This window comes from Phycodurus eques, chromosome 14 (genome assembly GCF_024500275.1).
Source record: "Phycodurus eques isolate BA_2022a chromosome 14, UOR_Pequ_1.1, whole genome shotgun sequence".
Classification (NCBI taxonomy): domain Eukaryota; kingdom Metazoa; phylum Chordata; class Actinopteri; order Syngnathiformes; family Syngnathidae; genus Phycodurus; species Phycodurus eques.
Window position 1 is genome coordinate 1,582,874 of NC_084538.1, and position 23,494 is coordinate 1,606,367.

At 43.6% G+C, this 23,494-nt stretch overlaps 3 protein-coding genes across 5 annotated transcripts in view; all 3 read left to right on the forward strand.

Annotated features, from left to right (window-relative positions):
* Positions 1-8,493, forward strand: part of slc4a11 (solute carrier family 4 member 11) — a 54,585-nt gene extending 46,092 nt beyond the window's left edge. For all 3 annotated transcript variants that reach the window (XM_061695771.1, XM_061695774.1, XM_061695775.1), the window contains 4 exons: positions 3,810-3,983; positions 4,164-4,359; positions 5,327-5,496; positions 7,244-8,493. In XM_061695771.1, coding sequence (XP_061551755.1) covers positions 3,810-3,983; positions 4,164-4,359; positions 5,327-5,496; positions 7,244-7,310 — 607 coding nt within the window. In that variant the 3' untranslated portion in view covers positions 7,311-8,493. The remainder of the gene's footprint in view (positions 1-3,809; positions 3,984-4,163; positions 4,360-5,326; positions 5,497-7,243) is intronic.
* A 2,163-nt stretch (positions 8,494-10,656) lies between these two features.
* On the forward strand, positions 10,657-15,936 carry rpia (ribose 5-phosphate isomerase A (ribose 5-phosphate epimerase)). The gene is made up of 9 exons (XM_061696127.1): positions 10,657-10,845; positions 11,600-11,660; positions 12,073-12,128; positions 12,204-12,263; positions 13,456-13,520; positions 13,608-13,676; positions 13,761-13,902; positions 14,711-14,810; positions 15,424-15,936. The coding sequence occupies exons 1-9, from the start codon at positions 10,678-10,680 to the stop codon at positions 15,519-15,521; spliced, it is 819 nt and encodes a 272-aa protein (XP_061552111.1). The 5' UTR covers positions 10,657-10,677; the 3' UTR covers positions 15,522-15,936.
* A 631-nt stretch (positions 15,937-16,567) lies between these two features.
* Positions 16,568-23,494, forward strand: part of eif2ak3 (eukaryotic translation initiation factor 2-alpha kinase 3) — a 32,844-nt gene continuing 25,917 nt past the window's right edge. Inside the window, exon 1 of the mRNA XM_061696126.1 lies at positions 16,568-17,519. Coding sequence (XP_061552110.1) covers positions 17,254-17,519 — 266 coding nt within the window. The 5' untranslated portion in view covers positions 16,568-17,253. The remainder of the gene's footprint in view (positions 17,520-23,494) is intronic.

A 23,494-nucleotide genomic window follows, 5' to 3' on the forward strand; every position in this document is an offset into this window, starting at 1 on the left:
TGCTCGGGCCCTAATATTAATATCTATCTATCCATCCATCCATTTTCTATCGCCTATCCGAGGTCGGGTCGCGGGGGCAGTAGCTTTAGCAGCGACGCCCAGACTTCCCTCTCCCCAGCCACTTCATCTAGCTGTTCCAGCGGGAAGAGCTCGAGGCGTTCCCGGGCTAGCCGGAGAGACGTAGTCCCGGGTCGTCCCCGGGGTCTCCTCTCGCCGGGCACGTCCCGGCGGGAGGAGACATCCGCCGAATCAGATGCCCCGACCGCCTCATCTGGCCCCTCTCGATGCGGAGGAGCAGCGGCTCTACGCTGAGATCCTCCCGGCCGGACACCCTGCGGAGCAAACTCATTTGAGCCGCTCGTATCCGGGATCGCGTTCTTTGGGTCACGACGCACAGCTCGTGACCTCGGGTGAGGGGAGGAACGGAGATCGACCGGTATATCGAGAGCTTTGCCTTTGGGCTCAGCTCCTCCTTCACCGCAACGGACCGATACAAAGCACCGATCCGCCTGTCCGTCTCCCGTTCCGTTCTCCCTTCACTCGTGAACTCGTGAACAAGACCCCGAGATACTTGAACTCCTCCACTTGGGGAAGGATCTCATCCCCGACCCGGCGAGGGCACGCCACCCTTTTCCGACTGAGGACCACGGTCTCGGATTCGGAGCTGGTTAATATTTTTTAATATTTTATATATTATTATATGTATTATATATTATTATTATTAATAATAATAATGATGACGATGTGGTTGACTTTGTCTGTTTTTAAAATCCATCGAGGACCTTCGGGGCTTTTGGCCGCGTCGGCTCGTTAGCGACAAGTGAGGCACAAAAGTTGACATCTGAGTCAGAAATCCTCGCAGGCAAAACCGGAAGTCTAACCTTTTTCCAGCGTGCCCGTCCCTCGCCGTGACGACCGCGCTTCTCTTATCTCGTCACCGGACGCCCTCGACGCAGAAGGGCAGCCCGCAGGCCGATACGAGCGCGGCTGCCGGATTGTTGTTATTGGATTATTATTACAAGTAATAAATCAAGACCCTTCAAAATAGTATGAAAAATATAAACTATGTTGATAATTGAAAGGGCGATGGACAGCAGTAAAACAGATTCCGTGTGTTTTCCTGAGAATCGTTCTCAACTCCGATCCAAATTGGCCAATGACATTTTTGAAAAGTCAGCCCCCAAAAGCCGGTTCGCCTCGGCAACATAGAATTTGGTAGACGTGCGTATCGTGAATAGATGGACAAAAGAGTCTCGAGAAGCCATGCTTGAAAACACAGGAAGTCAGCCATTTTGGTTTGAAGCAGCCATTTTGGGATGAGCTCCAGCGTGATTTGTCCAGCTTAGCTCGCTTGCGCCCCTCGTACGTTTAAAAAAAGAATAATAATAATAATAATAATCAGCCCTCAACGCCAGTTTGACTTAGCAGCGCAGAATTTGGTGGACATGTCTATCATGAGTAGACCTACAAAAAAAGTCTGGAGAAGCCATGTCTGGAAAGACAATGGACTCCTGCCATTTGGGGTCATGTTGATCATGTCCGTGCGTCCTTGTCGGGCTCGAAGGGCTACAAGAGCCTCTGGGACATTTTCTCTCTCTTAATTCAGCCCCTGAAGCCAGTTTGACTTCGGACCATGAAACGGGGTCGACACGTCTATCAAGAGTAGACCCACCAAAATGCCTGAGAAGACGCTGGAAGTCGGCCATTTTGTGATTTTGTCTGATTGCTACCACATTTGAACCACATGTAGGGCAGACGCCACTCAACTGCGAAAGAGTTGAGTTTTCGACCATTTGATGACGCCAAAGCCGCGCCGCACCCTGAAAGTTACGGCTGGCTAAAAGTCAGCCGTAACTTCATTCCTGGCGCCGACATCGATGAATGCGACGGCACATGTGAGCCGACGCACGGCGGACGTTCTTTTATGGAGGAGAAGTCTGTGAAGCGCACAAATGTTTTCAGGACGTTTCAAAGTCAGTGAGGGTCTCGTTTTATGTGCGTTTTTCCTCTGAAGGTATCGACATAGAAACGGAGGAGGGGCAAAAGATTAGCTTTTTTTCCAGTGAGCGACCGAGTACCTAAGAGCGACCCGGCAAACAAAACAAACAAAAAAAGCCCCAATGTGGTCTGAGGTGGGATCAGAGCCATAAGTGAGGTTTCTGCCTTACTATGTCCATACCTCATGGACTTTATTCCGGCGCTAGGAACATATGGAGGACCACTGAGTGCTCGGACCGGGAGAACTCTTACCCAAATACACTTGCGGGGCCAAAAGAAGACCCTGCTCGAGAGGTCCAAGAACCTTTGGGACTGAGCTAAACACAGGGTATCTGATTGGAACCTTTTAGTCGCAGAAACTACTTGTACGTGAACCGGAAGGTTTTTGGAACTATTAACTCGAGCGGACATTCCGGCTCATTTAGTTGAGGGAGCTTTACCTCGGAACTAGGAACTTTTGCAGGACCATTCTGTATTTGGACCGCGAGAACTTTGCTATAGGTCCTAAATACCTTTTGGACTGCGCTGAACATGTCTGATTGCAGCGTCCTAATTCCAGGAACTACTGTGCTTTACTCTGTACCAAGAAGTCAAAGTACCAAAAAATGCATTTTTTGGGCTTATTTCGACTGAAGGAACTTCACCCAGGAACGAGGAACCTTTTGGAGGAGCATTTTGTGTTTTGACAGCGGGAGTTGTCTACATTTAGTTCTGGGTGCTGTCTCGGAACCTTTTGGACTGTGCTGAACATATTTAGAGTTCTACGAACCAATACAAATGTGCAAATAACAAAAGGTTCCTGGAACTTTAGGTGGACATGCATTATGGCTCATTTAAGTGCATGTAGGAAAAAATGTAACTTCCTGGAACCTAAGGTATAAAATGTTGCTTTATGGTCTTATTTTGAGTGCATGGACTTTATCCCAAAACTAGACACTTTTAAAGGACCATGGAGTGTTTTGGCCCAGGGGAACTATTATCTAAATTTGCTTCTGATTTAATGAAGAACACGCTTCTAGTGAGGGTAGTACTTTTGAACATTTCCATCTGCACTGGAAATATCTGATGGGAACCTTTGACTGCCAGGAACTAAATACTGAAAGTTCCCATAACTGCGGCGTTAATATGGCTTTTTTTCGACTGCAGCAACTTTAGCCTGGACTAGTCTGTGTTTGGACCATAGCGACAAGTGTCTACATTTAGTTACAAGGTAATGTTTTGGGGCCAGTGAAGAATCAAGTACCAAAATCTGAACGTTCCTGGAATTTCTGTCGGAAATGCAGCTTTTTATCTTATTTCCAGTTCTAAATATTCTCTAATCCAATTGGAATATTGTCTAATTTGTTTTGTTCTTTGGAGCCAGATTACCGTAATTTCTCGTGTATAATACACACTCGAGTATAACGCACATTCCCCAAAAGAACTTCAAAAATCAGGACCGCCCTTATTATTATTATTTATACTTGGTCTTTAATAATGTATTTACCGGTAATGTTGCGGCACACTCTAGTCTTTAGTCACACATAACTACTCATGAACCACATTTGACTGTCAAAGAAATGTCAAACGTTGACTATACCCATGTATAATACACACGATTGATTTCTGGGATGAAACGACGGTAAGACCCTGCCAAGGCGGGTCGTACTTTTGAGAGGTCCGAGAACATTTGAGACCGCTGAAGATTTCTGATTGGAACCTTTTAGCGGCGGTAGCAAAATGTCCCTGGTACTCGGGATGGAAATACGAGCTCTCAGCTGCCGTGGGAGTGTGTCTGTTGATGTCGATGTTGTTGTCGTTGCGGTGCGCAGGCTGCTGAAGGGCACGGCGTACCACTGGGACCTGATGCTGTCAGGCCTGATCAACATCCTGATGTCGGTTCTGGGGCTGCCCTGGATGCACGCCGCCTTCCCGCACTCCACGCTGCACGTGCGCCAGCTGGCCTTCGTGGAGCAGCGCGTGGAGGGGGGGCACCTCTACGAGACGTGAGCGCCGCGACACAATCGACGCAACCTCGACCGCCGTCGCTCACGATTACGAGTTACCCTGTTGAAAACGGCAGACGTCGTGCAACTACTTCGATGACTTCCTCCGCCTCGGAAAAAGCGCGTACGACAGTGACGAGCCGCCGTCGTGTGTCCTGACGCGTTTTTGTGCGTCCTCAGCATCGTGCAGGTGAAGGAGACTCGCGTGACGTCGCTGGCCGCCAACATTTTCATCGGCGCCTCGGTGTTCCTGTTGCCGCTGCCGCTGCAGTGGATCCCCAAGCCGGTCCTGTACGGACTCTTCCTCTACATCGCGCTCACCTCCATCGACGGCAACCAGATGTGCGACCGCATGGCCCTGCTGCTCAAGGAGCAGGTGACCCCCGCGACCGTTCCCTTTCACGCAGCCGCACATTCCGCCTCTGAAGCTGACAAATTCCTCCCGTTTCGCACCGGGCCGCTTTCACGCACTCCGGCAACATCGGGGAAAAGCGCCACATGAGACTTCACACCTCTCTTCTGGCTTTAGGCTGTTCCCTTTCACACGGTTCCATTTCCAAAGCTAGCAAATTTGTAGGCCGCCGTCGTTCTCCAGAATCTGCGTCGGACCCTTTCACACAGTCCAGCGACATGGTCCAAAATTCCAAAGCTCTGAAAGGGGACTATGCTATATTTCCTTTGCCGAAACTGCCCATTTAGACTCTTGAACAGAGAAGTTTGCAGGTTGCCTTCGCTCACTCCACCTCCCAAATTTGGTGTCGGACCCTTTCACACAGTCCCAAAACGATACGATCAAAACATTTGCCAGTGTGAAAGGGGACTCTTCCCCCCCCCCTTTTCCAGCTTTACGCGACTCCCTTTGACAAAGCTGCCGTTGAGCCTGTCTAGCAGGAACATTTGCACATCCTCTCCCCTTTGTCGCCAGACCCTTTCACGCCGTCTAGCAACACGAGGAAGAGCTGGTTTTGAAGGGGGATGGGGAAAGGGACGTCACACAATTGTTCCCCTTCACAGAGTCCAATTTGTGGGTCACCCTCACCCCAGTCTTCGTCGATTATAGCGACGGGGAACTTTACACCCCTATTCCAGCTTCACGCCGTTCCCTTTCCCGAGTACTGCCGAAGTCGGGAAATTAGCGGCTTGCCTCGGTGCCCCCGTTTTACGTCGCTGCATTTCAAACGGTTGCAAAGCGGAAAGGGAGCTTTATTCTAACGAAGTGTGATTTTCATGGCGAATCCCTACGTTGGTCGGTTGATCGAGCGGTTCCTTTCGCGACAGCCGGAGGGAAAATAGTTTTCCGGATCATTCCTGATCTTCTGCCGTCGTTCCCCCCTTCCCCGCAGACGGCGTACCCGCCCACCCACTACATCCGCAAAGTGCCCCAGAGGAAGATCCACTACTTCACCTTCCTGCAGATCACGCAGCTGCTGGTGCTGTGCACGTTCGGCATGTACCCCATTCCCTACATGAAGATGATCTTCCCCTTGGTCATGATCATGCTCATCCCCATCAGGTGACAGGAAAAAAACAAAACGCCATTTTGTCCAAAATTGCAAACACTTCATAAAATGGAATCGAGTAAACATTCATTTTAAAAAAATAAGTAAATACATACAAAAATGAATAAATGATTTTTCTGGGGTGTTGTTACCAATTCATTTAAAAAAAAAAAAAAAAAAAACAACTAAAACGAAACCGTTCATAAAAACAATTACACCCAAAAAGAATTTATAAAAAACTAATTTGTTTAAAAATGTTTTAAACGAGTACAAATTCTAAAATTCGAAATCATTTTTGAAATACATGTTAAAATGTAAAGTCAAACAGAGTAAAATCAAAAAAGTACAAATTCCAAAATTCATTAAAAATGAGAAAACATTTACTGAAAAAAACAAGTACAAATTCATTTTTAAAAAGATCAGGCATACTTAAAACCAAGTAGAACATGCCATTGTTTTTGGAAAATTATTCACAATGCATTTAAAAAAATTGTATTTAAACAGCAGTAAAAATGACAAAACTCATTAAAAAAATAAAAAATATCAGAAATGAATTACAAGTAGAAATATTTGAATTCATTGAAAAAACATGTACACTTTCATTCAAATATAAGCAGTACATTTAAATAATAATAATTACAAAACAAGTAGAAGTTAATTAAAAATAGTAATCATACATACAAGTAACAATTCATTTAAAAACTCATATTTTCTCTCTTTCACTTTTGTCCATATAGTGTACATGACAATAAATGTACTTTGCAGCAACATCCATCCAAAGAAAACATTTCAAGTTTCTTTGTCGATGCAGGTGAAACCCCCTCGCACAATGTTTTTTTTTTTATAAAAAAAAAAAAGAAAGAATCCTGCATACCAGTTTTGTTTCAGTTGAGGCCATTTTGTTGGAAAACACCTCACGGCTGCTTCGCTCGGAGACAACATGAAAGCGAGCAGATGTTTGCTCTGCATTATATATATATATATATATATATATATGATTTAGAAACGCACCACGCTGTGTGTCAATTGTGCACAGCGCCTCACACGCACTCTAGTGCGCTTGTTTTCAATAAGAAATGAACATTTGCACTTCAAAGTCAGAATCAGAATCAGAATCAGAATCATCTTTATTTGTCAAGTATGTCCAAAACACACAAGGAATTTGTGGAGTGTTCTGGCCCACTGTGAACGCCCCGTGGAAACGTTTCAGGTCCGTTTGTCTTTCGATAAAGGCGGAACACTCCGAGAGAAAGGAGAGTAAAACAACGACCACCAGCACCATAAAACAAGTCAAGGGTATAAAAGAAAACAAGCAACGTTCAACAATTTGGAAAACAAAACAAATTCGACAATTCAAAGTTGTAAAAATGTATGTAATAAATATAAAATCAGTTCATAAAGAAAACGTTACAATTCATTTCAAAATAAAAATTCATAGATCAGGAACATTTAAAAATACATTAAAAATCAGCAAAAGATATCAAATGCAAGTAAAACATTTTAAAATTTTAAAGTAAGTTTTCATCAAAAACTGGTCAAAACAAAATCGAACAAATTCATTTTTAGAAAGTGTAAAAGTTACATTATGTTAAGTACAAATTCTTGTTGTAAATTTCAGAGTTTGACACCTATGATCGAAAGTAAACATTTTGTGTGCAGTTCCTCAGGGAACTGTTTGCGGTCCTATTATGTTCTGCTGTTGCAGTACTTTTGCGGTAAAAAGGGTATCACACGCACGTTTCTTCTTGTGTGTGTGTTCAGGAACAGGGTGCTTCCTCACATCATTGAGGCCAAATACTTGGACATCATGGATGCCCAACACATGTAGCCGCCGAGGACGAAAGGTGGCGCCAAATGCGGAGAAACCTAAAAGACTGACTGAAAAGGGCAAAGAAAAAGTTGGGTATTTTTTAACGCCAAACTGCGGCGGGGGAAGAGGAATTTCCAAAGCGAACTCTCGTGAAACCGGGAACTTTCCGACAGGCCGGAAAAGCCGAAAAGTCGCACGAGGAACAGGTCCAGAACTCCCGGATTCATCGGCATCGTTGTCCTTGTGTGCGTTTCGAGTACTTGAACTACTCGCTCGTGGCGTGTAAGTGACGATTCATTGAGAAGACGGTGTAACGGCACAACTTCTTTTTCACGCCCGTGTTGTGTTTTTACGCTGCTGGTGGTGTTTGGTCCACGTGACGTATACTTACACTGTGTTGATGAGTAGTTAAATACTAGATCCAAAAGGTAGCACGGATGTCTTTTTTTTTTTTTTAACTCATTCCTTTAACGTTCCATCGAAGAGGCGCGGCTTGGCGTCATTGCGGGTTATCTTGCCCTCAACAGGCCCTTTTAATATCCTCCCTCGTTTGTCCCCAACTAGGACAAAAACGTCAGCTAGCTTCCTCAAAAGCAGGACACAGTGGACACCCCCCCGCTATTTTGGGGGGATAGGCACATGAAAAGGGGTTGTTTTCGAATCCCTCCCTACCCCCCCCAAAAAAATCAAAGATTGGTAAAAAAAACCAAAAAAAAAAAAAACAATCCATGAATATGGGGGGTGTTTCTCCAAATAACGGGGGGCAGGTTCCAAAAATTGGTGACTTGACAAATGGCGAACTATGAAGTTGCGGGGGTCCACTGCATATTCATATTTGTTCCCCACTCCAATTGAGTGTTGTTAAAGGCGGGCATTTTTACATGAAAAAGGCATTTTCATAAAATTCAATTCGCTATTTTCCAATTCAAGAACATAATAATTATCCTCTTAGCCTGTCAAACTCGGCTTATATTCATTCGACACGGCTATAAAAAAAAAAGTTTTCAACAATCAAAATGGGATAAAATGTCTCTTCAGGATGTCGTGAGGGGTAGCTTCCCGTTGTGCCCCTAACCCCTGACCTTCCTCTCCCTAGCACAACCCTCATCTAACGTTTTATGGGGAATGGAAATGAAAACATGTACATTATATATAATGTGGGTCATTATTTATAACGGCAGCACAAACCAAAACTTAGTTTTATGACATTTCTCAATATATGATTGCATTGCTCATCATTTTCATGTGTTGGGAATGTTTTGTCTGTTCCAACGTCCACAGTTGCTCTGGAAAGTGACCCCCCCCCAAAAAAAACCAAAACATTTTTGTAAAGTAACGTCACGTAATAGCCCTGACACCTGGATTAAAAAGATTTTTACGCATGTTGCTTTTTCCTACATCCCAATGCCAATTCACAGACGGTTGGTCCTTGAATGCAACACGTGACGATTCAGCAATACTGTGTGTATATATATTAAAAAGAAAAAAGCTCAGCCACCTCTATTTTTGGAGAAGACAAGGGAGCAAAAGCTCCCTCGTGCAGTCGCTTCGGTCGGACCACGCGGGAAAAGTGGTAAGCCGACGTCGATACATTTGCATAATCCTCCCCGGGAACGACGAACCAGAGGAGTCACATGTACAAACTTGTCATCATCCCCAAAAAGTCTTTTGGGTTCTTCACTTCCTCTTAAAGTGATTTATTGTGTATTATTGGTTATTTCTGTGCTTAACTTTGTGTTTTTTTTTCTCCCTGACTTTCTGTAAAGGGTGATATATTTCTTTCTTACATATAGCCTACTTTTCTAACCATGAATGTAAGATGGGTGTTTATTTTCTTTATTATATATATCATACACATTTAAGGGTCTTTTTTTTGTTGTGGAAAATGTCAGCTATATTTGTAAGATGGAATATGATGTAAAAAAAGAGTGTTGGTTTATTATATAGTCTATAAATAAGTATATAAGTGTGTATATATATATATATATATATATATATATATATATATATATAGTACACTGGAAAAAAGAGACTATCTCAAGCTGTTTGCCAAATAAAAATTACCAATAGTAATGTTTAGTTTTGTTCTTTGCAAAAAACAACAGCATCGTGCTAACCTGCAAATGCCTCACCTCAAATACAAGTGGCCTTCACTTGCTGTGCCCCAATTGAGAAGCATCCGCTTGAGCAAATAAAAGCCTCGCCTTAAATAGTGGCCTTGCCGTGCTGTCCCGAAAACAAAAAAGCGCCTCCACTCCACCTGCGGCTGCGCCCCAATTAATTGCCGCCTGCTTGAACAGATCAACACCTCACCTCAAATATGACAACCCTAATAGACACCATGACCCAAATAATCGTCTTTCGCCTTCGCCTCACCTCAAATAGTGGCTTTTAGACATCCTCGTCATTGACTAAAAGAATGTTTGATATAATCTTGAATCTAAATTATTTGATGACAATCATGCATGATTCAACTCAAGCCTAATGAACAGCTTCGGCCTCGGACGCCTTGTCCCGTCTGCGGTTGACTCAAGCAACGTTGGCTTCAAACTGTCCTCTTGCGCCACCCTCAGGCCGTCAAGTGAACCTCACGGGCTTTACAAACCCATTGTTGTTATTGACAACATTTATTGTTGGCATGTTCTCTAGAGTTGATATTTCACCTTTCCATATTTATTGGCCGCTTTGTAAGCGAGCCCATCAAAATGTTCCCAAAAACTCGCTCCAGTTCACGTGGAAACGTAGACAAGATTTGATGAAAAACATGTTCCGGTGATTCTCCCATGAATGATCTGTTTCAAATGTTACGCTGCCAAAACGCAAAATCTCGCCTAGTGAATTGATCTTATTTGTAGTGAAAAGATTTGACTGTACTTATTTTAAGACAGTTTTTAATAACATTTCAGCAAGACAAGGAATTCAAACTAGTTACACTGACATATGTTTTTTCCCACTTAATACATTTAGACACTATGATTGGCTGCTGTATCCCGGTAGAACACGCCCTACTGCTTCGAGATGGAAAAATATGGAACTTTAGTCCGGCGGAGTTGATATGAATCCCACTAACCCTAAACCATCCTAAACGGCTTCATCCCCAATCCCAGCCATAAATTTAACCATTCAAAAAAATATATATTTTTTTCTTTATCTCGTTACGTCTGCGTTACCTGCCCTTCCCGCGACGTAGGAGCCAATTATGTTGCAGCGGGGCGCGCCTTAGGTGACGCCACGTTCTTCTTCTTGATTTGAATGGCGGTTTGCAACCAGCGTTACGATGCGTTAGCGCCACCTAGCGGACTGAAGTGTGGACGGCGGTAGGGTGTGTTCGAGGGCGGACTTTTTTTTTTTTTTTTGCTGGTTTCTTTGTGCGTGTGGGTGGCTCATGAGTTTTCGGGGCTGGCTCGGCGTCGCTAAACTGCTGCCCGCCTCCTGCAGTCGTCGTCCGATTCTCGTCACCGCCAGTCCGAAAACAAACACGCGTGTTGCTGTGAACATGGCGGAGGAGGCGAAGAAACTAGCCGCCTACGCTGCGGTGGACAACCACGTGAAGGTATCTAGTAGTACTTTCATTTCTTATATTTATGATCTCTTCTGTCCACGGGTGAAGGTTTTGAAATAGCCGCCTTTCTAACTAGCTTGACGTTTGGGTTAAGCTTGTAAAGTTAGCTAGCAAGCTGGGCTACATTTACAGCATCAATTGTAATATTTGTTCCCTTAAATTGTCTTCATTTATTGTCAACAGTACACTAACGTCTTCGTGTCGTCGCGTTTCTTTTGGCTGCGCTGCTTTGTGTACTCGTATGTTGACGTTTCATTTCTTTGACCAATAAGATTTCAGCCTCCACGTGTTGCCATGTCGCTCTAATCTGCCACAAGCCCCGAGCGAGGCACATAAAGTGGATCCAAAACGTCTATGTAGTACACACCAGCCTTCAAATGCATTGTTTTTGTGTTGTAACAAAATCGATATGAGGTAGGGTGGCAAGAAAAAAAGAACAACAAAAACACCACGTTTTCAACCAAGGTTGAAAATTCCAAAAGGTCCAAACACAACACTGCTCATCACCAAAAAGACACAGCAGTGATTCTGAAGCATGAACAGGGGCTGCTTTTCTTCAGCTGGAACTGGGGTCTTCGTCGTAGTAGTTCCAAATACGAAATAAATTAAGGCAGGAAAAGTTGATCCGAACAGCTGAACTGTTAATCGGCGAGCAGGTTTGTGAAGCATCAGCGAGTCCGCCCTGGAGTAAGTTCGTGCCATTTATTGATTTATTTTGAAATACTACTTTTTGGGTGTCCGACAGAACAATCAGGTGGTTGGAGTCGGCAGTGGCTCGACCATCGTCTATGCAGTGGACAGACTGGGTGAGTGAATCAGCACGACACTGAAAAGAATAATAATTAGGGCTGCAATTAATCTGTGGATTTATTTTTGGGGGCCGAATTGGATGAAAAACACTTTTTAAAATGTCCATCCCTTTATTCAAAAGCAGAACATTATTTCAAATGTACGTACGGAAAATGCACACTGGCTTGTTCCGTAACATGTAAGAAAATGAGGCGAATGGCAGCCTCAAGTTTGGAGGGAGTGCGTTCCGGGGGCTGGTGTCGGGGACCCCTACAATGCATACGCATCATCTGCTCGTTTGCAAACATTGGTGAGATCCTTGTTGTCAGAAAGATCATAATAAACCCCACCGCCCGATTCCCGAGGTAACGTATCTGAACTTAGTTTTTTAGGCAATCGGTGCTTGAGTCTTTCGCGGTTGCGTTTCAGCGGCGAGAGTGCGCCAGGAGAAGATGAACATCATCTGTGTGCCCACCTCCTTCCAGGTGACTTTGCCGTTGGTTTCTTCACATTTTCGTTCTGCGGGAAAACAAACGCTGTTGATGTTTGTCCTCTTCCAGGCCCGTCAGCTGATTGTGCAGCATGGACTGATGCTGTCGGATCTGGACAGACACCCCGAGGTTGTGTTAACTGACATCAATGATTAGTTTGACTTCCGGCAAGCGTCAAGTCTGACCAAGACGCTTGTGGGCTTTTTGCCTGAGGTTGTTCAGTTTACAAACAATCTTTACACGTGGTGAACACAAGAACACATTTTAAGCCTGTTGAGGGGAGAAAAAAAAAAAAAAGAAATCTTAAAACGCATTTTCAAACTTGAAACTACAACCAGCAGAAAAGGTTGACTCAACTTTCTTTAAACTTTATTAACAGCAGAGCAAGCTTACGCTCTTCAAACTTTATTGACCTGTAGTCCAAGTTTACAAACTTTTTCAAATGTGATTAACAGCAGAACAAGTTTAGAACATTTTTAAACGCTGGATCAAGTTAAAAAACATTTTTGTACTTTATTAACATCAAATCCAGTTTACAAAGATTTGAAAACTTTCAGAAGAACGAGTTTACATTTTTCAAACCTTATTAACAGTAGACCGATTTTACAGACATGTTTAAACTTTAACAGCAGAGCATGTTTACATTCCTAACATTTATTAACAGCAGAGCAAGTTTACAAACATTTTAAATTTTTTTTTACAAATGTTATAAAACAAGTTTTATAACATTTTTAAAAAATTGTAGCAGAACACGTTTACATTTTTGAACCTTTATTAACAGCAGAACAAGTTTACAAACCTTTTTTATTTATTTTTTTAAGTTAGTTCACAGCAGCACAAAGTTACAAACATTTTTAAAAACTATTAACATCAGAATAAGTTTACTAACTTTTTAAAAAGTTTCGTTTTTTACCAACAAAACAAGTGTACAATTTATTTTAAACATTAGCATTAGACTAAGTTGACAAGTCACATTTAAAGTTTATTAAGAACGCAACTGGTTCGGAAACACTTTTGAAAACTTTATCAACAGCAGAAGTACATCAGACGTTTTTGAAGTCATTTAATTAATATGAAAACATTAACAGACCAAGTTTACCATCAATTATAAAACTTAACATCAGAAGAAGTTTGTAAACCTTTGTTGTACTTTCATAAGCATAGATGAAGTTAGCGAACAGGTCTGACTGAGTCTCTTCCAAACTCTATGACACTAGCGGCTAAGCTAGGAGGAAGTCATCCACCACTAGGTGGCGTCATAGTTTGGCCTTGCCGGAGGTCCGCTCTTGTTCTTAAGTTGTTTGTGGTGAATTTTGCTCAGCTGGATGTTACCATCGACGGCGCGGATGAGGTGGACGCAGATCTGACGCTGATCAAAGGCGGAGGGTAAATTGCACATAAACGAAAACAACACTTTGCGCGTGTCCTCCCGATCTTTTTGTTCACGATCGTCGTCGACATTTTGTTTGTTAGCGGCTGCTTGACTCAGGAGAAGATCGTCGCCGGCTGCGCCCGACATTTCGTCGTCATCGCAGACTACAGGTTTGGATTCAAGAAATCACGTTTGAAGGCGACGTTTTTAAGGAAGAGGCATTACTGATCCCGAAGGTTTTCAAATTTTCGTAGGAAAGACTCCAAAGCTCTGGGCCAGCAGTGGAAGAAGGGCGTTCCCATCGAGGTGGTCCCCATGGCCTACGTCCCCGTCTCTAGGAAGATCGTCCGACTTTTCGGAGGGGAGGCCAATTTGCGTATGGCGGTCAGTAAAGCTGTAAGTACAAAAATCATGTATACACACAAAAGTATTAGGACGCCTACGGGAAATGAAATGTGACCAAAAGGTCAAGTTCCAGGGTCAGAGGGGTCTACGGCGGAACCTCGATTTGCAAACTTAATTGCTTCTTAAATTGGATTTGTAAATTGAACGTAATTTTCTAGGGCTGTCACTATGGAATCTTTTTAGAATCGATTCTCGTATTGATTATTACTTGAGTCATAATCGCCCCGCCACCACACACTGTTAAAATGCTAAATGGGTTGCAATTGCGATTAGCATCAGCGCGCTACAGATGACCGTTTTAGGTTTTTATTAAAAAAAAAAAAAAAACACTACCATTCACTCATAAATCATGTTGCATTTAACAGCGTCTGAAGAATCACTTACAGCCCCTCCGTGGTTGTTTATGGCAAAGTTTATCTCTGCTCCAACACTGTGTCCAACTGCGATAATTGTCCATGTGAAACGTTGGTTCCGGCGGCGCAAATATGAACTTTATTTTTTGTTTTGGTTGTTCAGTCCTGGCGGCACCGCCGAGCACACAATGGATGAATGAAACATTCGCACACCTTGCTAAGGTTCGACCATCGGACAATATTTTTGTCTGGTCTGTGGTTCATAAAGGGAATACTTTGCACATTGAGACGTTCGGAAATGGGGGTTGCGCTGTAGAACTTTTGAGAGGTCCAGGAACCTTTGAGTCGTGGGGGGGGGGGGATCTGCGGAGGCGAACGGATCTGATTGGAACCTTTTGTTCCGGAACCTTGTTTGTTTGTAATGTACGTGTCTGCGGTCGTGTCAGGGTCCCGTGGTGACGGACAACAGCAACTTCATCCTGGACTGGAAGTTTGAGCGCCCTCACAACTGGAAGGACGTCAACAGCGCCATCAAGATGATTCCGGGTGAGGTCGTGCAAACGTCAGGAAAAGCCTTCTAGAACATCTGCACTTTAAATGGTGGCAGGTGTGAACACAGCCACATCCCCGGGTATAAGAGGGTGTACAAACTTGTACAATATAATTTATTTACATTCCGTCTCGAATTTTTTTTTTCCCCAAATTGAGTTGTGCATGTCACATTAACGATGAGTGAATTTTTACTCCCGTTTTTCATACCCAAAGATCTACGAATTTCTCGACGTACACAAAATGTGCAGTTTTACAGTATTGGCGGAGGTCAGAAACCCCAAAACCAGCCAGGAGGGATCTGGTGTGAGCACCGTTTGCCTCACACAGTGCCAACACATTTATTGCACAAGTGAGCCTTTGGCTGCCCACGATAAAAGGCCACTCTAAAATGGGCAGTTTTTTTTCCCCTGAATTTCCACATCTGTTTTTGAATCGCCTCACCAGTTGCGAAGTCTCACTTCGAAGCAATTTATAACTTCTTTTGGACTGACACTTGGCACATTCAAGAACGCTTCAATCGTAACAGCCGTACGTTGCTTCCGCTCGGCCGGAAGATAAGGAACCCGCGTGCCGAAAGATCAAGCGTACCCTCCGGTGTGCTCCTCAGGGGTGGTGGAGACGGGACTGTTTGTGGCCATGGCCGAGCGCGTCTACTTCGGCACGGAAGACGGGCGCGTGCAGGTTCGTGACGCGCCGATCGACTGAGGACCGCAACCCGGGCTCATCTCGCCACATTGTACTCGTCCCGATCGAGTCAAGTGTTTGAATCCGATGGATCCGATATAAAGTATGTGCCTTGACATCGTAGCTGCAGTTGTATTGAGAAGGAAGTCAAATGAAGACACTTGGATGTTGTAATATGAAAACCAATGTACAGGTAGCGCTTCCTGTGTCTCCACTTCTCACACCCAAAAAAAAAAAAAAACTTGCCTCTCCACCATCTTGTTTTTGGTGCCTGCGCCACAACTACGCCTACATCTTCCGCTACACCAAAGTGTATGTTTTGCACCAACTTTTTAAGAATTCCAAACCTGACTGTGATCGATGAATTTGACGGTATCGAGTACTCCTTTGTTTTTCTATTGCGCCAAGAACTATTCAAATAAACTTCATCGTGTGACATTGGAGTTGGTTGTTATTTAAGTTACATTCCGAGCCGAAATGCCCACGTTGTTGTTTTTATTTTGAGAGGCATGAGTGCAATATCATTCGCCTGTTTGCCACTGGAGGCGCTGAAAAGCCAACTGCCAACTGATACTGGAAAAATACCTTTCAAAAAAATACAACAAAAACTGAAGTGGGCTTTAGTATGAGCTTAGACAAAACAGTCCTGCCAAATCTTACACCGTCAATACAAATAGATACTTTATTCATCCACAAGGGAAATTCAATGTTTCAGTGTCTCCACAATAAAAACAAGTTAAAGCAGGCATACCGATTTACTGTAGTATGAAAGATAAGAAAAATAGTACTGGTAATACAGAAATAAAATGTAAGGCAATTATCTATCCATTCTCCACACTGCTAATCCTATTATTATTTTTAAAACTTTAATTTCAGTGCGGTCTGAAGTAGTACATTTCTGTCTGTTCTCCTTTTAGTTTAAGGTGTCTTTTTTTTTTTTTTTTTTTTCCGACCCACAAGAATTGTGTAGAAGTGAATGTGAGTACTTACGCTTCCTCTGCAAACAACTTTTAGTTTTAGTGAACTTATTTCGTTTACGTTTTTTTTACTTGTCAAGAGTTGGAGGACAACTCGTGACCAGGAAGAGGAAATATCGCGACAGGCGTCCACTGAGGAGCCACGTTGGTGCTTTTGCGTCCTCGGCCGACTTGACGACCGCCGATGATTGACAGCTGCGGTATCCAACGGCGTTGTGACATCTAGAAAACCAGGCAACGCGTTTATCCACTCACGGAAAATGTTTACCAAGATCGCCTGCCTGATTGGACGGGCCGAGCCGCATCCCCGCCAATCAAAGCGTGGCGAACGCGCGCACGCGTCGCTTCGACCGCCAGATGCCGCGGCCAATGAGATGCACTGTTATTGAAGCGGGCCGTTTCCGCAGCTCTGCCGCTGAGTGACGGGAGAGCGGGCCAATCACCTCGGGCTTAGTACGACGCCCTGCGCGAGTGCCTGTTCGTCGGCCAATGAAAAGTGGCCTTTACGAACGCATGCTTTCCGTCGTCCAATCGCGGCATAGAAACAAGGCGGCACCTTGAGTCGAGTCTTGCGTCAAGTATAAAGCCAATAACAAACACTGTGTTCTGTTCCAGTGGCTGTGTACATAAAGTACGCAAGTAAAGGGTACTTAAGGCAAATGACGGCATTGTTTTGTCGCGTACATTCATAAATCCGTTTTTCTTGCATGTTAAGATTGACACGGGCGGCCAGTGGCATGTAAATCTCATGCTTCACTAATGAGCCAGCCTTCCAAATGGAAAGGGGGCTTCGCTTTGGAAACGCGAGCATTTCTCTGGTGCTCCTGCTCCTCCTCAACGCGGTCGTAGGACTCGGGACCCTGCACGCCTTGGGCTTGGTCGTCGCCGGCAGGGAGCGCCGGGGCTCGGCCGACGCGGAGCGGGCGGCGAAGCCGCGCCCGCCGGAGAGCGTCGTCGCGGCCGACGTGACAGTGGAGGACGTGGCGAGCGGCCCGCCCGGCGGCGAGGACGGGGCACGCCGCGGAAGAGTCCCCCAGAGGAGGTAAGCCGAGGCGGATGTGACTCGGAACACGACGCCGGCTAGCCGGTTAGCAAACAACATCATCATCATCACCACCACCACACGTGTTGTGCGGTGGAGTCAACTCTGTTCGCATTCGGCGACCTCGACAACATTTGGACGTCGAGTTCAAGCGCCCGCAAGAAACGCCGCCACCGCGGCTCCGAGTCGAGGCAACTTGCACCTCACGTTTCACTTTTCATTTTGGATGCGAGTTTTTTTTGTTTGTTTTTTTTCGGTGACACCTCACGTCCCTTAACGTGGAAAGTTGTTGTGCTGATTTTGGCGTGTGTTGTGCTCGACGAATGCAACACGCCCCAAGCAAACTTTTAGTCAACAAGCTCCATTTGCAGCCACAACAGCCCTCCAAAACCCCCCTTTTTAAAATGTTTGAATTTGAATTGTATTTATTTATTTTTGCTATTAAAGTTGACATCGCGTGATGTTGTTGTGTGATGAAAATCGTGCCGGCGGTCGCATAGGCACACAACCCGCAACTGCCAGAGCCGCATCGCAAATTCAGCTTTTTTGGGGCAAAGCCCCTCAAAACCGAGGCTTGTTTGGAGTTTCTTCGTCTGGTTGTGATCGGAATTGTAGTTTGCAGGTGCGTACGACTGTTCGGCGTCGGTCTGGGAGCAATTTGCAGCTCAATGAGGTTGCCGTATGAAAAAGCTCTGTTGTCACGCTGCACCGCAAACTACAATCAAAACCGAGCACGATGATCTTTGTCAAGGTAGAGTTTGTGGTTGTGGTCTCTTTTCAGACAAAGCTCGCCACTAGCACGTTTCAGAGCCAACTCCTCAAAACCAAGCATTATTCTGACTTTATCAACATGTTTATTGTTGCGATTAGAGTTGGCAACTGTTTGGCTCTTTAACGGAGCAAAATAAGGAACTACAATCATTCAAAACAGCTCCTCGTAGTTGTACACCACGTCAACCATATTGTTATCAAAACAGAGCATTTTGTTATCCTCAATCATTTTGCATGGAATCCTCCATTTCATGGCTTGGATTTGAAGTTTTGTGTCCAAAGTTGTGAAATAGTTTGCGTCGGAGAACATAGCTGCTCTCCAAAGTGAGAGAGAGCTTAAGGTCTCGCCGTACATTGATTGAATCCCCCATCACTTTGATTGCGTCTGCCGCAGTGTGGTGTTCCCTCCCGAGTCCCGACCGCCGCCTCAGATCAATCTGACCTTTACTGTTAAATGACCCTCTGTTTGCTATTTTAAACGCGGTCGTCGGTGTCTTTTTCCGACTAGCGGATCGGGATCAAAAATGGTGCCGTGGATCAAAAGAAGGCAGGGGCGAAAGCTTTGGAGGCATTCCTGTCCAAAGTTTTTATGGATGAGGCTTCCCCTTTGTAAAGATCCACAACAAGCCTCAGGAGGCCAATTGTAGTGTGCTCCACTTAACGCTGTCTGAAATCTCGTCCTATCTCCACTTACCAGTTGTATTGCTTCCCTGACTAATTTCCTAACTCAATTTACATGTATATCAAATCCCCTTTCCCCATTCAAATGAGTTTAAATGCTAATATTCTGTTGCAGACCTCCGAACACCACCGCAATTCCCTTTTTAAAAAAAAATAATTTTTTTAAAAATGTTTTTATTTTTTAACCGTGGTGCATTGAGGCGCAAGTGATCCGACTCACGAGTTTTCCGAGATACGGCACGAGCCCTCGACTGGCTGATTTTTTTTAATTTTTTAAAAAATTTTTTTTTTTTTTTTTTTTGCTTTAACAGGCGAGCAAAAACATACGTCATGAATTGAAAACAAGCACACACCTTTGCCTTTATAAAGTCGAGGACTGCCACTAACCATTCCACTGTTCAACAATGCATTTTTATTTTTTTGCCAATTATGGTCCATTTTCATGTGCTGAATCTAAATATCGCATTGATTCTACTTGATCAGGTCAACTGTTTCTTTTTTTATGTTTTTGTTTACATGTGGAGGTATTTTAGCGTTCTATCAGGGGTTCTCAACCTGGGGGCGCGCCCCCCAAGGATGGTGTGAGGCCTTCCTTGTAGGAAAGCAAATACACTAACGGTCAGAAGGTTACTTACTTTTATTAATGTCTGCTATTCAATTTTCAGTAAGGGAAGTTTGTGACATTTGACTAATAAACTGTGTTGGAAAAATATTTTTTTTACTCTTCAAATCAGATGAGAAATATTAACAAAAAAATCAAACGATATCACAAAAATGTAATCGATTTAGTAAGAAAATCTGATTTAGAAAAAAATAAATTTAGCATACAAACCTGACGTGAAGAAGAGAAACAAATGTTTTGAGATTCAGCGATGCAAAATTGGCAAAAATAAGTTGTACAAACATCGACACCTTCCCGCCCAGTTCTTTTTTGTAACCCAGTGTTAATTTAATGATTGATTAATCTGTTGACAATATTTCTTTTATTTAAAAAAAAAAAAAAAAGCTGCAATTTTTTTTTGGTCAGAAAATCGACAAAATTTTTGTTTTCCAAAGTAAAAGCAGATGTTTGCAAATGTCTTATTTTGATGAAACACCAAGATAATCAGTCTACTTACATGGAGGACTAAAAAAGCAGAGAAGATTAAAGGCTTCTTGATATTCACGCGGGCGGCGACCGCGCTGACGTCACTGCGGCAGTCCCGCGCGTAGTTGGCCTTTCTACTCGAGCGCAACCCACGTGCGCAGTTTCGAAAGTGTGCTGCAGTTCTCCTCCAAGTCGGGGGTGTCGCTACGGCCGGCGTTGGCTCGGACGCTACAGGCTGGAGTTTCCTCTGCATTTTTTTTTTTTTTGTTTTTTCGCCGTTTTTACTTCCCTTTCAGTAACGAGGAACAAAACAACAACAATGGCGACCGCGACAGAACAAATGGACCGAGATGACAAGATGATACGTGTAGTTATGCTGCAAAATCGATCGAGAAGGCGGCGACGTCGACGGTACGTAGAACCGATGGGCGCGCCGGGACGTCATCGCGGCGTGTGACTACAACGGACCAATCACGAGAGACGATCTCCGCGGCGTTGGACGCGCAGCCGACAAAAATGGTTGCTGCGCTACGCAGAGGGGCCGCACGGGGCGATTCGAGTTGGTGGCATTTCTATTCATTCCAGTAAAGGAAAGATGATTTGAGATACAAGTGTTACCCAAAATGTCCGTCTGACCTAAAGTAACCCCAAATACACAAAAATGAACCTATTTTCAAATGTCGGTCTTTTTTACAGGTTCTACAGGTTCTTTTTTTTTTTTTGTACACCGAGTGGGTTTCAGGTCAAAGCTTGCTCGGAACAAACATGTTGGCCCTCAACACGCAGCAAAAAATACCAAAATAAACAAAGTCGAGCGAGTGACAGCTCGTAAGCACAAAACTCAAAAGTTCTCGCCGGAATCTTGCGCCTCGCTCTACCGACACGATTATTTTATTCATTAGAGGAGGGCCTTTGAAGTTACATATTTGATTGATGTAGTATCAATTTTACATGGCAGAATATACACGAAAAAGTAGTGCGTGTGTATTTGACAAGCCCCCAAAGTGGCAAAGTTATTCATGCGCTAACCTAAGCCCTTCTGAAAACCTTATTCCAGCCATTTTACACCATTCTTTGTTGTAGTTATGTAGTATTACTTTTATTTTTGTTTTTAGTTGGGGGAGATGCAAAAGCGTTAGAATAGTGACCAAAAAACACTCCCAAGGTAGCAAAGTTATGGATGCGCTAATATGCTGTATATGTAATATGCTAACTTCCCGCCAGCCTGGGGTAACTCACTCTATTCATCTCCCGCCATGTTGTACTTATGCGTGGTTTTTCAATACTGATATGACATTGGCACGCTAATGACATGCGAACTTCAGCCGCTTGGGGAACCCGACTATTTTTCACTGGTCTTGGCTGTACTTTTGTGTTTGTCCGTTTTTGCTTCAAAATGATTCAAAGTTGACGGAATGCAAATCTAATAACGAGCTAACTTCAGCAGCCCAGGGAACCTCACGCCATTCATTGCCCACCAGTCTTTGGAGTCGTTACACTGTACGATATTGCAGTACTTTTATCTTTTAGAACAAACGGTAAATTGAGGGATTGCAAATGTAATAAGTTGATAAAATGCTAACTTCCCCAGGCGAGGCAACCTGATTCTGTTCATTTTCCCTCCTTCTTCATTGTAGTTGTATCCTGACCTGTACGCCATTGCGATATTTCGTTTTTTTAATTTTAATTTTATTTTTTTAATTCAAATTGATTAAAGGTTGAGGGAATGCAAATGTAATAGGCTTAACTTGGCCATCCTTGGGAACCTCACTCCATTCAATGTCCACTACTCTTTGTTGTACTTGTAGTGGAATGTATTGCAATTATTTTGTTATATTTTCTTTAAAGGTAATAACACGTCAGCATTCTGGGGAACCTGACTTCATTCATTTCCCTCCAGTCTTCATTGTAGTTTAATATTGTACGACATTGTCAAATTTGGATTATTTCTTTTTTGGTTCAAAAGGATTTACATAATAGCTAACTTCAGCAGCCTGGGGAACCAGACTTCATTAATTATTCACCAGTTTTCATTGGCGTTACATAGTTTATGTACTGTATCTTTTTTTTTTTTAACAGCCGAAGGTGATTTAAATTAAGGGAATGCGAGCCTAACACGCCAACTCAATCGGTCCCGGAATGATCCGCTTTTGCTTGAACTTGTTATTGCAATTTAGAAACGATGCAAAATTGAGGCAAGTGTAACAGCATGCTAACCTTAGCAGCAACCTCTTGGTTAGTTCCCACCAGTCTTTGTTGTGGATCTATTGATAAACCTACATCAAACCTATTATTATTATTTTTTTTTTATATCTTTATTTTTTATTTGGAAATGTGAGGAGGGATGATGGTTTGGATTCGTCTTCCGATTTTGCAGCGTCGTCGTCTACCCCAAAACGTCCGCACCGAAATCTCGACGATGGAAAATCTGTCGTCCGCCTTCGCCTTGCGCTCTTGAAGGCTTGGAAGAAAGAAACTTTGCGGCGTACACGGAAAAGTCCAAAAGGGAAACCACAAACACGCTGGCCCGTCATGATCAAACACATAGAAGAGCAGACGTGTGAATGATTTGAAAAAGAAAAAAAAAAAGAGAGATGTAAGACAACAAACACAATGAAGAAAACGCTCATTCTTTATGATGCCGACGACAACAAATCATTGGGATGTTTTTTCCCATCGATGCTGCCTAAAAGAACACGATGCGTTACAGCCAAGCGCGACAGGCTATTGAGGAACCTTTTGAAATTACGCTCGACCCCCGCCATATTGCTTTTTTTAAATTTTTTTGGTTTAATTTTAATTTTATAGTAAAACACCCTGTAAGTGGATTGAGAGATTTGTTTCGAAGTACGTTCTACTAGAGGTGCAACAAGTCATCCATTCATTGACAACTAATCGAACATCAAATTAACCTATCTTGATAATCGATTAATCGTTTTGAGCCGTTTTTTTTTGTGGGTTTTTTAAATTTAGTCGGAGCAGAATTGATTTATTTACCTGCTAGGGATTATGGAGAGTATACGAATTGGGGGGGGGGGGGAATATAAAAAGTACAGTAAATTTGAGTTAATAAACTAAAAACTGGTTGCTGCTGTTGTCGCGACATGTTTTTTATGTCATTTGATAAAAATCGGACCATGAAAATGTTATTGTGACACTTAGAAAGTTGTCATTTGTTCATTTCTATGGTGTGCGTGGTTTCCTGTCATCTATAAATATTGCATCTGTTTGCTTTGATCAGCGGCTCACCTGTAAACGCTGCACGCGCTACATCCCCCCCGAGATGCCGTGTTTTCGCGCACGCTCATGCATGTCTGACACTTTTTCTCGAGCTTCACCACAGGCAGTGTCCTGTGTACAGTATTTTTGTTTCCCGCATGTTGACATTTGATGCCCTGAAAAATCACTAACTCACACCGGAATGGTTTTCTTGTTG